Here is a 17326-nt window from a genome sequence, read left to right on the forward strand (position 1 = left end):
AAAGTTGCTATCAGCCATATTTCTCTCTAACTAAAGTGGAAATCAAGGTTGGGAACAAGGATTTTACATTTATGGGACAACTACAGACCTTGAATTCTTAGTACGATACCCTCAATTTAGTGTTTATGCATAATACATGTTATCAATAGCTTTTTTTAACAAATTCTTTATGCAAAAGTGTTTAAAAAAATGTTTCCTATCCATTTATGTGTGTATCTTTAGCGTATCTTAGTGTATCTCCGATACGATACGATACCCTCCGATACGTATCTTAATTTTGGCCGACCGATACGGCAACCGATACCGATACTTTAATCCTTGATTGATCCTTTTGTTTGTTAAAATTCTAACGTCCCCACACCAGTGTAGAGGAATCTAAATTAAGGTTGTTAAATGGTTAAGTTCAGTTTCATTCGATGTAAAATTCTTTAGATAAATCAAAATTGAAAGATATTAAAACTAAAATCATTTCAGTTTAAACAATTTCCTTAAGTTTTTTAATTTTTTATTCAAATAAATTTTTTACCTTTAAATTTTCTACTGAAATGGATGCAAACTTAACATTGAATTAAATTTTTTATTATCGTATTACACCAAAATATATATATATATATATGTTTAATGTTTTTCAGTTTAAAAAAATTGTTTGCTGTTATATACTTTCTTTTAATAGTTATTTACCATAAACCAAATTATTTTTCTTATTAAAAATTATCTACACTACTTAACATAGATTAACTAAAACTCACTATGTATATACATTAATCGATTTAATGGTTTATTTAAACAATTTCTATCAGTTTAAATGGTTTGATTTGATTTAAACCATCCCAACTTTGAAACCAAAACCTAACTATTTATTAGACCATTTTATGGGTTTCGATAACCAGTTTCAGTTTGGATTTGACACCTAGCCTAGATGCCACACTAATCCATATTTGGAGTGTGGTATTATTCATATGAGACTCATATGGTTAGAGTAGAAGAGAGAATTATAATTATACAATACCCTAGCATGGTGAGAAACTTTTTCCCTTAAAAGCAATTCAAAATTTCAAATTAGGAGAAATCTTATAATCCAAAGGTGTTATCTCTGTTTTTCTTTTTTTTTTAGAAATTCATTATAACCAAAATAGTGAATAAGGAAATTAAAAAAGTATAATCTATTTCTTTTACTCTTTCAAGATAACATACATTTTTTGGGCAAGGGCATCTTCAAAGCCAGTGCACGTGGGCACATGGGCACCTTCAAAGCGAGCCAGAGTGAGGAAGCGTTTTTCTTCCTATCTTTTTTTTCAAGGAGGGATACATCTTGTCGTTTCACATAAATGCTATTTTAAATTTGGGAGATTGATAGTTGTGAGGGAGCACACCCTCCACCTTCGTCCCCCCCAATTTCTCTCCTCTGCTCATATAAGTTATTTCACAGAAAATAGGGGAGAGACAAACTACGACTGAGGTTGCACTCCCAGATAGAAAACATTCTCTCATTAAACTTTTAATTTAAAAAAAAAAAAAAAAAATATTTGTCTGCTTTAAATAACCTTTTAGTCTAGAAAATTAAATAATTTTTAATAATAAACTAAGGGGTGCGTATTTACAAACAGATCCCAGTGGAATTAACCGCATGGTTGGTCTTAATATCCTCCAGCTGAGTACCTTTAACTGGGATTACACCTATGACCTCAAGCTGAAGATGAGGAAGGTTTCTCGCAACCACAATACCCAAGTCATCACTCTGGTGAACAGTAATTATCTGCATCCAGGATAAGGTATCTTGACATTGTAGAATCTTTTTGAAGGGTAGAAATCGATATCAATGCATAAATTTACTTTTATTAGCTCAACAGGAAACACATAAATTAAATGAATGAAACACCAGAGAAAACTGGCCATAAACAGTAAACAAATGTCTATACAACATGTACGAGAAAAAAGGAAAAAAGAAGAGGAGAAAGGAAAATAAGAAAAGAGGATGTTATTACGAACAGGGAAGACAGCAAACTTTCTCAACTTGCTCAAATAGCCACTGCAATAGGTATGGTTGATCATTCTCTTCCAGCAATGAAGTAGGCATTGGTAGCTCTTCGGGTAAATGACGGTGAAACACATCAACCGCTGCTGCTACACCATCTTCATTCTCTATCTTTTTTGCTAATTCCATTGCTCGTGCCTTCACCTGTAAGGTTCAAATATCATTGTGAACCAAGACCTCTCACTGTGTCCATGTTGAAGCATGTGCCAATACAGAAAATATAATGTGCAATCCATTTCTTGAAATAAAGGCAGTCTACCACAGAATTCCCATAGATAATGTGAACAACTCAACATACTGAGGTTGGGGATCTTCACACCGGGAAAAGGAGGATATTGTTCTACAATATCTTCTACGCCAAATTTGATCAGTAAGAACCTTCACAAAAACATTATATGGGTATCCTATATTTTCATCCTGGTTAGTGCTCTCCCTACTGAACCACAAAACATGCCAAGACAAACTGAAAGTAACTTCCAAATCCGCTTGATCCTGTTGCAGAAACTGACTCAACTTCTTACATAAGAAAGCTACACAGTATACCAAAAAAAATAAACGTGGAACACAAGCTTTGGCTCAATTTCCACTTGAACTCTATCGAAAACTTATCTTCACCATAAAGGAGAACAATAATATAATAAAATACGTCAAACTCCACATTTTTTTTTTCTTTTTAAGACTCGCAAAACTACAAAGTTAAAAGAGCATCTTGCCCAGAAGATATTCCAAGTTTCCAACTAACTTAAAAGCAAGCTTAAGATGGACTTGTTTAAGGATGGAAAAATGCATAAGGGAAAGTCTTGACTTGGACTTGAATGCGACCAAGTCACAAACAGTTTTCCTTTTGTTAGAGTTCCCAGTTCACATTTGCAATTTATCAAAGTATATAGTCCGGCCACTCAAAGTTAAAAGAAAAAAAAAAAAAATTTCAATGGAATCACTACAAGATTATGGATATTGGATAATATTTCAAACAGACAATAGATTATGCAGAAAATATCAGACAGAACCAAAGACTGGTTTAAGGGATTAGTCAAGTGATCCATCTTAGAACAGCTTAACTAATAGCATGAGATGGCATATGTATACAGATCAAATTACCTCGGGCTGAAGCATAAATGTTATTGCATTTGATAGAGATTCAATAGTGAGCTCAGATATAGGTATCTGTGCTGGTCCCACTCCTATTTGATGCACTCTATCACCCCAAAAGAATTGATCTCCAAAGAACGGTACAATTGTTGTCGGACACTGGGGTAATCAGTTGACCAATTAGGCATTAGATAAACCCACTATACCTAGTCATAAACCAAGGTTTAAGAAACTGAACACAGCATAAATTATATTAATCTACTGGTGTACTTTCAGAAGTGAAAGAAACCAAAGCTTTAAACTGATGGAATTTATAGAGGAAATATTACCCCGGCCCTTAGTCCTGTGGCTGTTGTACCAGCACCACCATGATGAACCTGTATTTCAGCAACAAAACAGTCACGCCTTAGAGATTTTTTTCAGAAATTGAAAGTAAGTAAACATCATTGAACAATTGATGCAGACGCAAAACTGCCACGAAGAAAGAAAAAATAAATAGTATGTGTGATTTGTGACGGACCACGAAACCAGAATCAAGACCTCAGATCTGCCATCACAATCTCATTGCTAGGGGTGTAAATTCATCAATTGGAAACTCACCCAAATTGATCTTGGTGTCAATACACAGGCTACTTGATCACCTTCTAATGAGCCCAAGATATTGTGATCTCTCCATAATTTGAGTGAAGCATGGCTTACTTACAAGCAGGTTAAAGTTCCGAGGCAGGAATTTTTCACTTGTGGGATATTTTCACATTATTTAATAAATGCTTTACTAGGTCTCAGAATCATTTGGTAAAAACTACTTATAAAATTACTTCATTTTGAAGATCCATATAGATATTCAAATGGTTTAAAGAAAGTATTATGGAGTCCCTTCTACTGCACACTTTGGAGACTTCCACACATTGGTAGAGTACTATATAGCCTTTTTTGTAGGTCATTTGAGACCTGCTGGTCTGACTCTTCAGACCTTAAACCAAAAGGGTGGTCGCTCGATCCCTAACTCCTAACCCTAATACCCTATACTATATCAAGGCCAAGAACCATTGACCAGCCAACAAGGCTGTCAAGTTCTAAGGAATATCCTAGTTCTAACTGCCAGAAACAGACTGCCATAATATCTGACTGTGGACCTAAGCAATCAGCTAAAGAAACCAGCAAAGACTTCAACTCAGATGTACCTTAATATCAGAAACAATGGCCCACTTGTCCAAATGCTCATTTATTTTAATTTCACCCAACATATGATATTTTTTACATTTTGTTGTTTCTTGCTTATCTATTGGGACCATCAAACTGGTCAGGAGTCCTAAAGGTCCTTATATTCAGGATAGGTCAATAGGATTGCAGTAGGGGGTGGGGGAGGGGGAATTAGAATTTCTGCTTCTTTTAGCTTTAGAGTTCCATAGAGAACTTTTGAATTGCTCAAATTAGCAGCTTGCGGGAAGAAGTTCTTTCATTTTCCTTTACAAAGGCATACGTTCCACTTTATTGAATTAATTTTTTGAACCATCTTCAAGGTTGAGACTTCTACAACACTACAAGAGCAGAATCACAGACCATAAAGATGAGATTTTGTTAAACTACGACACTTTCAATATTCCTCTACATCATCAATCCCAGGTTATAAAACATAATGCACAAGAAATACGCAGTAACTCACCACAGCAGAGCACTGAGGAAACAACCAGTCATGAGGGCAATCCTCAAGAAGGAATACATTTTCAGAGGCTTCTTCAACTGCAAATCACAGGGTGCGTTAGAAGAAAAACTCGTCCCAGGAAGGTCAGCATTTTAGACTTCTAGGTAATCAAGTATAAAAGATTAAGGTTATTTAAGTTGTGACCAAGCATGGTTTGCATTTAAACCATCACCAAATCACCACATGCCCAATATGGATGAGAACCCATCTCATTGGTCAAATTTGAGCTCGTGAAAAGCATGGAAAACGATTAAAAAATGAGTTTATAATAACAGAATATGGTGGCACTATCATAATTTTTGGTCAATTTGGACTCACTTTTGAGGCACTCCCTGAACATGTTTGGGGATAAAAGTTGATCAGGGAGATGGCTGTATTGTAGTCCTCTATCACATGGACCTCGGTTAGAAGGGATCTCGGTTGGTTGGCTGCATCAGGCCGTAGGAGGGGGTTAGAAGGCGGATGCATTGGGGATGGAGGAACTAGTAATGGAAGCTAAAAGTCTGGTAGCTTGTGCTGAAGAAACACAACAACAACAAACTCAGCCTTATCCCAACTTAATAGGGTCGGCTACATGAATCCATATAAAACAAAATAGAATTTTGAAGCAAAGGAAGGAAACTTACGAATGCCAAGGTCACCCCAACCCCGTCCAATTATCCCCCTTTGTCCTGTATCTTTCAATGCTTTCAAAATAATATTTGTAGCATTTTGCGCATCTTCAAGAGGCTAGAAATAAAACAATATATATTTTCAGCAACAAAATATTGAATATCAGGGTGTTTAATGGAAAAACAGTATCATGCTTATATAAATCATATCATGTACTACAAAAATCTAATTCACAGATAATCACAACAGATTAGGATTCTAAAAATGCCCATGCTACTACATAACTACATACAATTCTTCCATCAGTTATTCACTCGTAAATGCGAATTAGCTTCCTCAATCATATCATATAAATTAATGAGCTACAATGACAGAACAATCAATGAAGAAAGCATATTTGATGAATGATTCGCACTTGTACACATAAATGAAGCTGGACAACCCTTCAAAATCGTTTTTGTTGTAAACCAATCGAAAAGCCCACAATTTGTATATTGTAATAACCAGACGGTTCGCTGTACAGGAATTTTGAATCGCTGTTGACCCATTAATCAAACCAACTACTGATTTATGTATACGCTGTAAGGAGGATTTGAACCACCAACCCAAGGATAGATGTAAGCACTGATTTACCATAACACGATCGAAATGAAAACTGACCCATGAGTCGACAGCCTGGTTAATGAGGTGATTCACCATCTAGCACTCGAAGTCAGAATGGTTTACAGGATGGGTGGGTTTCAGGACATTGGCTTGCATCGTGTTCCTAATTCTAAAATTGCGGTCGATTGGCATTTTAGTTCTTAAACAGAAGTGCAGCCTAAAGTGTAAGCACTATAGGGCTTGATCTGGCTTCATATGCACACCTGCAATGCACGCCGATTAGCATCAGCTTCATGTGTGATACAGAAGAGGGAAAGAAACAATTCGCATAATTAAGGTTGCTCTACGCTGTGTTTAGCTGCTTAATGGGAATATAATTGAGATAAAGTTGTTCACAGCAAATGTTTGGTTTCCATATGAATAAATGTGCATTTAAATTTTCAGAGAAACCAAATCCTCATTTTTGAGTCTCAACAATTGGGTGAGAAAACTAGGCAAGGGAAAATCATGGGAGACGGTGGAGAAGTTGCAGAATAGAATAATAAGAGACAGCCACCTGTCATTTTCGTTCTATTTTGCTGAGATAACCAAACATCAGATTCCATAGAGAACATTATTTTCCTTTCCTTTTTCTTTATCAGTTATGCCTTCTTTAGGAAGGCAATCAAAGTCAGATACAACAATTTTGCAAATTCTATATTGATAATTGGAAAAAGAAAAAAATTTCTGGCTCATTTTAGTTTCATCTGTCTGAATTTACATAACCACAAGTTGGACTTCCTTTTCCTTGCAACAGGGAATACCTTTTTTTATTTCTTTCTTTCTTTTTACTACTAAACCATTTTTTCTCTATCTGCATGGCAAGCTAGAAAGCATTAGCTATTATACCAAGAAGAATTCCAACTTGAACCCATGATCAAAAGACCTCCAATTTGAAAAATCAAATTCTAAAGACAATTTTGAGAAACAGAACAAAACACACATCATAAAGAACTTCACTAAACCATGATAAGGACCAAACTACCAAAAAAATCACCAGTACTGTTGTCAGTAAAATTGATAAAATCTTGAAATAAGCGTAGAACTAGCTACCTTAGATCATTTAAAGCCCTTCCAAAGAGTCCAATTATGAACAATAGAAGGCACTAACATCTTTACCAAATCCCTTGACCTAGACTAGAGCTCCAGATTTCTTTACCGGAAAAAAATTTCATTTAATATAATTTCTCTTTTTTATCGTGCAAACAATTCAGGAGAGTTCATACTCATTCTTCTAGAGGCTACTCTCATGAGAATATGCTACTGTTTGACCTTGCTCCTCAATGACCATATACTGGATTATTTCTTTTCCACTATTAGAAGTTCAGATAATGGAGAACCCTCAGTTTTCATACCCCGACACTCCTAATCACATCTTTATAGTAATCAACTTATATGTGAGCTCAGGATGTTCATCAAGGGTACAAATCCCAAATTCTATAGTTACTGGGAAGAATGTAGTAAGATGGTTGAGAGATTGAGACTTACATCTGTTAATTGGTTTTAAACTGTTGCATTAATTTTTCATGTCTCAAAATCATTGTTTTATTTTCCCTATCCTGACTAAAACTTCAATCAACCCAACCAGATTTATTCTATCATTCTGTTCCAAACCTTTCAGCCTGGACACTCCATTCCCATTGAACTCTGCAATTTCAGACTACCTCTTAAGTATATGGGTGGTATGCTAGTGAAATTAAGTTCCAACCCCCCCCCCCCAAAAAAAAAAAAAAAACATTTTCCACAAGTTATATCTAAAACCAATATTCGAAAAGTGTCCAGAAAGAATATCTTCGACAATTTACACGAAATCAATTAGAAAATCAAAGATGGTAATGTTCAGAACAAGTTAGGAATAAATAAAAATAAAATGAATTTTTTTGTTAATTAATATTAAAAAAAAAATTAGTCATTTTCAAAAAACAAAACTATACCAGATTTAAACAAACTAGGGATCTACTCAAATCAACTGCAGAAAGGTGAGGCATCTTATTTGCAATGATAAGGTACTAACAGTAACCATTCTCTAAACATTTAAATAAAATTGTGGCTGTAATTTCTAGAAAGAGAACATACCATGCTCCCAAACCCTATATATATAGGTTTTGGTCCATCTTGAAGCCATTGTGTGAACTCTTTCTGAGGTTGGTATGTTGCCCCAAGGTTTAAGAAACAGAAGCCAACAACATCAACTAACGGACCCCAGTCTGCATGTTAGTTAAGCGCAATCCTTCTAATCAGTCCCAACATATGAAACATAAAACATCTCCAACAAAAATTACAGCGAAGAAAGAAAGGATTCACATAGAACCTGAAACTAGTTTCAAATTGTGATCACGAAGGCTTGGGGGGGGGGGGGGAGAACAAATGAATCTACCAAGGGAAGAGAGGCAAGGGCAATGAGGAGCCTCCATCTATAAGGAACACAATGAACTTAAAAAAGAAAGAAAGAAAAGAAACAGATGCTAGGTTCAAAGCGATTCAATAGCACTATTGTGTTTTTGAAGGATAAAATATTATTATATTCAAAATGAAAAATAACATCCGGTTCTTTCCAATTAGATTTATCAAAGAGGAATGCAGCCTACCCATAGGGTCATAATTGTGTATTAAGGATACTTTGGGAACTAATTTATTTACTTGTCTTATAATGTATTTTTCCTTTTTCACCTTCTACCTCCCTAGGGAGGCATATGTAATTCGTTCTATTATGTTAGTGATTCAATATAGGTGGGAAGAGCTCTCTCTTTCTCCCACCCACCCCCCACCATATGTTTGCACACATCTCTCTCTCTCTCTCTCTCTTGTTTCTTCCTCTTACTTCTCTTCTCTCTTACCTTGATCCTTGCTAATTTAAAACTGTAACAGCATCCAAGACCAGTTTTGGTCCCAGCATCTGGTTCCAAAATAAGTTATGTCAACCTTATGACCACAAATCTGTTAACTAAGGAGAATGCCTGACACCATAGCTCTAGTGGTTGAACCGTTGACCCAACAATAGCACCATTGACCAACAGGAAGCAGTACATTGTTGCAGTTAATATATTTTGCACAAATTTGGGAGTATTATTCCCACATTTTAATAACAAGACTGGACCAATTAACCTTCTGCTGTTACACCAAAGACACAATTTGTTAGAATCGTAACTTTGCTATTACGTGATTACAATTAATATACACCAAATCATCCTTATAGTAAACTTTTAACGGGAATCTGCCTCGACCTAGCCCAGAAAACCTGATTTCGGACTATGCTAAGCCAGGATTGCAACATGAATAATCAGCAGGAGAATGCCAAGGCCTTTGGCCCCCAATTTTACCAACACGCACACGAATTTCCCAAGGCCTCAAGCTTACCTTTTCCCAACCAAAGGTACCAATTCCTCACAGGCTGAATATCCCAACCCAACCAACATTATTGGGCTTGGGCTTCAGTTGGCCCAGCACAAGTTGCAGCCTACCATTAGGTCCAATTTAAATGAGTGGCAGAAGCTTCATTGGAAGGTGGTGAAGTTTTCCAGCTGTTGTATGCTGAAATAAAGAAATGTAAAGGTTATAGGAGGGAAAGAAGGAGAGCACCGTAGGGTAACCGGAAAAGACAGCTGCTCAAAGAAGGATGGGACTTTGGCAAGGAGGGAGTTTCATTTCGTTCCTAAAAAAATGGTAGGCCAACTTACAACCATGATTTCAGATTAACCCTTTTTCTTTTCTTTGGATGGGAACAATGAATACAGTATCCATTGAATGTTACGATAGAAAAAACTGTGTCGAAAAATGTTGGTGAAATGATTCACCACCAACTACACAAAAAGAAAAAGTAAATTTCTTACCAGTTCAGAAAACAGTAGTAAATTCACATCATACACATTCTAGTATAAGAAATCCAATATAGTAGTTTTTGAGATGATACCAGTAAATTGTGATTTCTGATTTAACTCTTGAATCTTTTTGTACCTTGAGATACATTACTGATATGTACCATATAGTGAAGCTACACCTAAGAGTATACAGTCAATCTTCTCTTGATCGATGAAATATTTAAGGAAATACTAGTTAAGAATTCCTCATTACATTTTTATCCATACTCAATAGGCCATAACTACTTTCCACGTGGCAGATGTGAATGTACATGAGTGAGTCCTTAACATAGAAAACCTCACATCCATCACATTGATCAAAATTTCAGCTAAACAAGAAGTACATGAAGTGGTTAAAAGTGAGTATAAGTTTCATTAAATAAAAAAAGAATCTAATTTCCATGCACTGGAGTTTACCGCCATTTACATAATTTTTTGAAACTTCAAAAATCACTTTTAGAGATTTTCCCTGCTTCTTTTGAGCTGAAGCATGACCAGTGAGATGGGTGTGGGGTCGTCTACCACATGCACCCACCAGCATCCATCCAGCACACGTGGCACGTAGTGACAGCTCCCAAACATAACAAGGTATTCTTAGACTGATCACTCCCAAATATTTTATTATCTGCTTTCCAATTAAAAGGAAATGGCTGGTAGAGAGGTGCAAGCCAACTAACAACTAATGACTGCCATTTTGATGATTTAAGTGGATGCAACATTGTATATTTCTGTATATTGTTATATACTGATATGTAATCTACTCCATGAAGTAATCAAAATTACTAAATTCTCAGGAGGCCATCTTTCACAACAGCTCGCATAATGACAGACATCACACAATAGACACGAAAAAAAAAATTGAGAACTGATTATCAGGCACTAAGAAAGAATGGAGGATATCATTACCGTTTGGCTTCGGCACAAGATGAGGACTCCACATATACCCTGTTGGCAAATGAGATATGGATCCATGGTACGTGCTGAAGTATGCAATAGGAGCAAGTTTCAACTTCCTTTTCCTAAATTCATTAACAAATCCTCCTATACCCCACCATATCAATAAATCCACAACAAAGTATGAAAGCTGGATGGGCAAGGATCAAATGTAAGAAAGTAATACAGGAAACTAATCCAGCTGTTAATTCAATTTATTGAGATTCAAAAAACTGCGTAAGTTTACAAACTGCCAAAACATACCCGATAACCAGCAGCCTGAGATACACGTGCCAGTGGATGAGGAAATTCATGCGTCGGCCTGCCTATATATATGTAAGTAAGAAAATGCTCATTATCTCAAACCTCAATCAGGAGAAACTAAAACAATGAAAAAAAGGAATATCCATTTGACAGCAGCCAAAAAAAACTTAAATTGATGTAATTTAATATGATCCTGTTATCTTCCATAAGAAAATCATCTGATCTCCACATAATCCAGTTATGCTTCCATAGAAATCAAAATAAGTGTTGATTTTTTTTGGGCGCGCACAATATGCTATATGTTATCAAAATAGAAAATTAGAAAGAATTTTCCTTCCATAAAAGAACTATGTACAATTTAATATGATCCATAATCATTAGCAATTGAGGGATAATTTCCGGAAATTAAGGGTCTAATGTAAAATATTGAATGCTGTACTTCCACCATAACAACAGCAACTGGTAGATAAATTACATCATTCACATAAACTTATGGAATGATTTTACTTTTGGACCCACACAAGCTAGTCTTCTAGAAAATTGGATTTGTACAAGGTTTAAAGTATCAGTATCGTGTATCATATAGGAAGGGTGATTTTAAGAGATGTATAGTATCAGAGAGACGCAAGATTCGCTAAAGATACACATGAAAATGATCAAGAAATGCATGGAATGATGGAAATTCTTAGGGATACATGCAAAATAAATTTTGAAGCATAATACATCATAAATTAGTAATTCGGTCTGATCATAGGGCGTTACGTGATCAGACCCAATATGCTTTCATTGGACGTCCGATCATAGGACACTAGGTAGTAACTATTTGCGATCATAAATACGCCTTGTTGTTTGCAACATTAATCCAATGGAACCCTCTTTTTCAACCATGGTAGGCCACATTGGACTGCGACTATGACCATGACTTCTAAATCCCCTCCCGTAAGTATCTTCTTCTTCTGTGGCTGCTGCTGCCACTGCTCCAGTGCATTGGGGGTGGCTACTGCTGCTGCTCCGGTTTTCCTTGACTGGCTCCATCATGTTGCAGTGGTTGCCTTGACACTGTATAAAGGTGTATCAAAGGCTATCACAAGGTATAGAGGTGTGTTGATGCGGGTCGATATGACCTGGTACAATTTTTTTTTTCTTTTTTCTTTTTGGGTGCCATATGCAGCAAGTATTGTATTGGTGCCTACGAATACCGATACACATTGGCCTATACGTACTGCTACTTAGGTATTTATAAATCAGGAGGAATAATGCTACCTGCTCGAGTGGTCCCTGCACCAGCGAGGGTGCTAATGCAGAGGCGCACATAGGCATCAACAGGGGGTGGGTTTTTATATTTCACAGGGTGGGACCATCATTTCGCCCTGTGTCTAGACACAGGAGCCACACAACCAGGTAGCTTTCTACTCTCCTTATAAATTATATGCCTTTTCTGTAAAATTATATCTTTTGCCCGTTCAAGGAAGTAAAGGGAGTGAGAAAATAAAAGATGTTATCTTGTAAGTTTTATCTCCTTCAACAAAATAATTTTCATGTTTATCAAGGAAAATTTTCATTTTTCTCGGAAAAATATCAAAATTTAATTTTCTAAGAAAATTTTCAAAATTTAAAATAAAAAATGGATCTTAGGCTCTCTTTGGTTTGATTTCCATTTGTATTTATTTGACTTATTTTTATTTTTACAAGTGTTTGGTATAATTTATAGCACTTATTTCTATTTATAATAAATTAGAATAAATAATAAATCATAAATTACTCTCAAGCTATTTGTGGTAACAAATCATTTATGTTGATTTTTACTACCTTAAATAAGCATGTGTGCTAAACCACTCAAAATCAATGGTAAATATGTAACTTCATTATGTTTTATACTTTTCCAATAAAAAACCCCAAAATCCTATCATCTCTCTCGCTCGAAGCTCAAAGTTGAAGGTGAAAACTGAAACCTATTTTCTCATTATTTAAATAGTAACCAAACGAATACTATTTGTGGTCCATTATTTATTGTCACAAATAATTTCTAAAAAATAGTTAATAAATACAAATAGAAATCATACCAAAGAGAGCCTTAGTGAACTTAAAAAAATTATTTTAAAAAGTAAAAGAAAAATATTTGAAGGTCAAACAAAATAAAAGAAACTTATATGTATAAGTTACATGTATAGAATTTAGAAAATTATTATCATTTAGCACAACCTTTTCCCCCCTTTTGGTACTACATAGTCCTAATTCCAAATATTGGTTTGATCCATAATTCTATTGGTATAATTATCCACTATTTTATATTTGATCATTTGTTGTTTCTGGTCTTAATGCTAAGGTTTATTAGCTTTACCAAAAAAAATCACTTCTGGTATGGCAACACACTCCATGAAATCTAAGTCCAAGCCATATTCTAAGCAGTAAGAATATCCATCATCTTATACTTAAAAAACACAATTTGCAATGACCAGTATGTAAATTTTAAAAAAATAATAATAATGATCATCGCGTAAAAAATTTCCACTCACGTCCAGGGCATTGTGAAGAAGATGTGAAGGGGTACACCAAGACCTTCAGCAACATGTGCATGACCTATAAGAATAAGCATATGTTAGAATGTTTAGGTACACCTTCCAAAAGAAAGATATATGATACATATACAACCTCCAAAAGAAAATAATAAATAAACAACCTCCAAGAGAAAGATATATAATACATAGTATGGCAAGGCACAGGTTGAGAAACAACAAAAAGTCTTAAGACATCTCCACACAGGAAAATGGAGAAAGAAATCTCAGTAAGATCGTGGTCCTGAACCTAAGTGGGTTAAAATTTGAGATGCTCTTGACAAATCGATATTAGATCACTCACACTCAGTTTTTTTGTAGTTTGATCCTTTTGATAAAGTTGTTCATCTTCCTTTCTAGGATACCAGTTAAGAGAACTTTTGACTAGTTACTATTTGCAGTGCATGAATCAAAATCTGATACCTAAAACTTTCCCACCCATGCTAATTTTTAATACACATTCCTATGTACATTGATCCACTCTCAACGGATTTATTCCTCATTGTATCCATAAAATATGTTACGACAAGAGTCACGAATTTCACTAAAATCTACTTTAGAACTTAAGCAATTGACTGCCAAAGCATCCTAAAGAATAACAAAACAAATGCATTAGTTAAAGAACCAGCTGATGAATTTACAAAATTAAATAAAGTGTGCTTCTTTGTAGTGGAAAAAAAAAATCAAAAAGTAATAACAGAAATTATTTAGTTGAGATAATAAGACAATGCCCATTCCTTCTCTGTTGGGATTCTTGATTATTCATCAAAAAGGGTAACAAGAAAAAAAGAAGCAGATGAAATGGTGGACTTATTTTCAACACATGGGAGAACTCACCATAAGCAGGAGGGTTTGCAATTATTGCCTGAGCTCTAAAAGGAGCACCAGTGTCCAGATCTGGTTCTGTACAGGCTGGAAGCAATGAATTAATAATGGCTTTCATTTGCTTTCTCTGCAATGATATTTCTCCCGGTGCAGATGGAAGAAATCCCTTACTTCTTGCCATATCTGTTATTCAGAAACACACCTATAGTTCGGTCCCCACATGGAAAAGTTCTTACAAACTCAATAATGTATTAGACATGGTAGAAATAAATCATGAACAACAGAACATAAAATGTCAAGTAAAATGCATGCTTACGAGTCACAGTAAGCATAATCATCAGGCACTTCAGACAATAAAATTCAACAAGCACTTTGACACTTGCCAACTTTTTTGGATTCTCTTGAAATAGATTTTAGAAACAATGTCCCCCCTCACACCCCCACTTTGTTTGATTCAATGAAACATTTTCTTTTTAAGGAACTAATAGGTCATATTCCAATTTTCCGAAAAAAAAAAAATCATTCAATCATTCACAATTCCCCATACAAGTTTCTCATGATTAGGGAAGCCTAACAGGAAAATGAAGGGAGAATTTTAATTCAAATTCTCTCAGGGTGTAAAATTTGAGCGAGTAGTTCAGTGGTTTCCTGTTTGGGTCGCCAAACACCTCTCTTTCCTAATATCCAAGACATGTATAAGTATGTGATGTTCAACAAAGTGGGAAATCCCATAAAATACCACTTGGGGTCCAACCCAAAACCATAAGTTTAGTTGGAGATAGCCCAAGGATAAATTAAGACACTCGTCCTACATAACCGATGTGGGACTATACCTCTAAGACTCCCAACATCTCAACATATGAGTATCCAACAAGTTGCAAATGAAAAAAATGGAATAAATAAGTTGGAGAGAAAAAATGAGTTAAATGGTTGAAACTTGAAATGGGGGAAAAGATACCAAGTAAGAACTAGACAGATTGCAAGCAGTCCAGAGGAAGTTATGTCAGAGAAGTCAACAAGGGCAGATAGAGCCAAACTCTTCTAGACCCCTAAATAGCTTAGAATTTAAATAGAAACACTATGTAAAGAATTTGAGGAAGAGAGGCTTATACATGGCCTCCAAGGAGAAGGGCAATCCAGGGCTTTTTTCTTCTTCTTCTTTTTTTATTTTTTTATTTTATTTTATTTTATTTTTGGTGGGGGAGGGGGGGGCGGAATAAGTAAAAGTTTTACTGGACAGCTCTCAAGGAAGACACACTTAACATTATACCCAGTCTGTCAAAAAGGCGATGAGGCAACTCCAACCGGTGGATTTCTAAAGAATGGGCTGGATTGGACGTGTCAAATTTCAGACTCAACCAAACATAAACTTTGCCATGTATTGGCATTTTCCATTGTAATTTCAGCCATTCATTTCTTTTTAATCGCTTTCAGATGATTCACCCTTACACTAGATTTTCCATTTTATTATGCCAGCTACTTTTGCGCTGAAACTTAACATGTGAGGAGGAGACCTTGAGGCCCACTAAATTTCAGCTACACTCAACATCCCATGTGACAGATATTTGGCCCGTCTAGGAAAGATAATGATACAAAACTCCAAATGGAGAAAAAACATAAGATATCAAAAGATTTTCACCTCACAAAGTAAGACCACTCCCAAAACATAACCTAGGACTTGCTTAGCATCAGCCACCTCATTAGAGTTCCTCATGTTTCACTGGATTTACACATCCAAGAAACAACATTTTCAGAATCACCATCTGCTATTACTCCATGATACCCTGTATGGATAAAAACATTTAATCCCATCTTCAAAGTTCATAGTTAGATGGTTTCACTGATGCATTTTATATCAAATATTGGTATGTCATAAAGGATGTAATTAGAAGTCTTTCACAAGTTCCATGAGGACAAGTTTTTGGTAGGCCAAATGATTCTCATTCTTTACATTATGAGGATAGCAGGGGCAAAGGACTTGAAAGACTTCCATTGCTTCAGCATGTTAGCTAGCAGCCTAGTGATTTGAGAAACTTCCTTGGGTATTCCCATTCAGATGGGATAGGATCACTGAAACCCAAGAAGCACCCATAAATACTCAATAAATCCTTAACAGGGCATTTTTTTCCAAGTGAATGCAATAATTCAAAACTTAGAAATGGGAGATTGGGTAAATAAAAATAACTGACATGGAGAAGACATAAAGTCATGTAAGATTTGATTTTGTGTGCCATATCTTGAGAAGACTGGTCTTGCTGTCATGTGAAGTCAATGGAAGCATCTTGTGACGGCCTCTTTCTCAATTATATGAAAAAGAGGTTAGTTTTTTATTATAATGGGCCAATTTTACAGTTCAAACTTAGGCTTAATTTTAAGTCTCCAATGGGTTATATGGGTGATATGCTTAGTATTTTAGATTTTCTATAATAATGGGCCAATTCTATAAGCCCAAATATGACGGATTTGAGGCCTATACGAGATAAAGTGCTTAGCTTCTATTTTATGGTAGTCTAGTCTAGAAGCCTTCTACTATGTTTTCTATAGAACTCTCTTGCTTATGCATGGAGATTTACTATTTTCTTGTATTAATGCAAGGTCATAAATAAAGGTGTAGGGGGTCGTACTAGCCCAATGATTTTGATAAACTACAACTCTATGCTTGTTATTTTTCAATGCGATGCACATTGCTCTTGCGAGAAGCAATAGCAACCTTGATGGGATTCAAGAGGACTGGCGAGACATTGGTTAAGTTCTAGGTGGGAGGCCTAGTCCATATCTCTCTTCCTTTTTCTATCTTCTTCACTTT

At 35.5% G+C, this 17326-nt stretch overlaps 1 protein-coding gene across 4 annotated transcripts in view; it reads right to left on the minus strand.

Moving 5' to 3' along the window:
* Positions 1-1816: 1816 nt before the first annotated feature.
* LOC122061822 (sterol 3-beta-glucosyltransferase UGT80B1-like) overlaps positions 1817-17326 on the minus strand; it is a 32036-nt gene continuing 16526 nt past the window's right edge. For 3 of the 4 annotated variants that reach the window (XM_042625312.1, XM_042625313.1, XM_042625315.1), the window contains 10 exons: positions 14533-14703; positions 13657-13720; positions 11141-11198; positions 10850-11027; positions 8163-8293; positions 5459-5561; positions 4794-4870; positions 3457-3504; positions 3137-3286; positions 1817-2179 (listed from right to left, as the gene is read on the minus strand). In XM_042625312.1, the coding sequence (XP_042481246.1) occupies positions 1982-2179; positions 3137-3286; positions 3457-3504; positions 4794-4870; positions 5459-5561; positions 8163-8293; positions 10850-11027; positions 11141-11198; positions 13657-13720; positions 14533-14703 (1178 nt within the window). In that variant the 3' untranslated portion in view covers positions 1817-1981. Of the gene's footprint in view, positions 2180-3136; positions 3334-3456; positions 3505-4793; positions 4871-5458; positions 5562-8162; positions 8294-10849; positions 11028-11140; positions 11199-13656; positions 13721-14532; positions 14704-17326 lie in introns of those variants that run through there. The other variant, XM_042625314.1, reaches the window with a different exon arrangement.

This window comes from Macadamia integrifolia, chromosome 14 (genome assembly GCF_013358625.1).
Source record: "Macadamia integrifolia cultivar HAES 741 chromosome 14, SCU_Mint_v3, whole genome shotgun sequence".
Taxonomy (NCBI): Eukaryota; Viridiplantae; Streptophyta; class Magnoliopsida; order Proteales; family Proteaceae; genus Macadamia; species Macadamia integrifolia.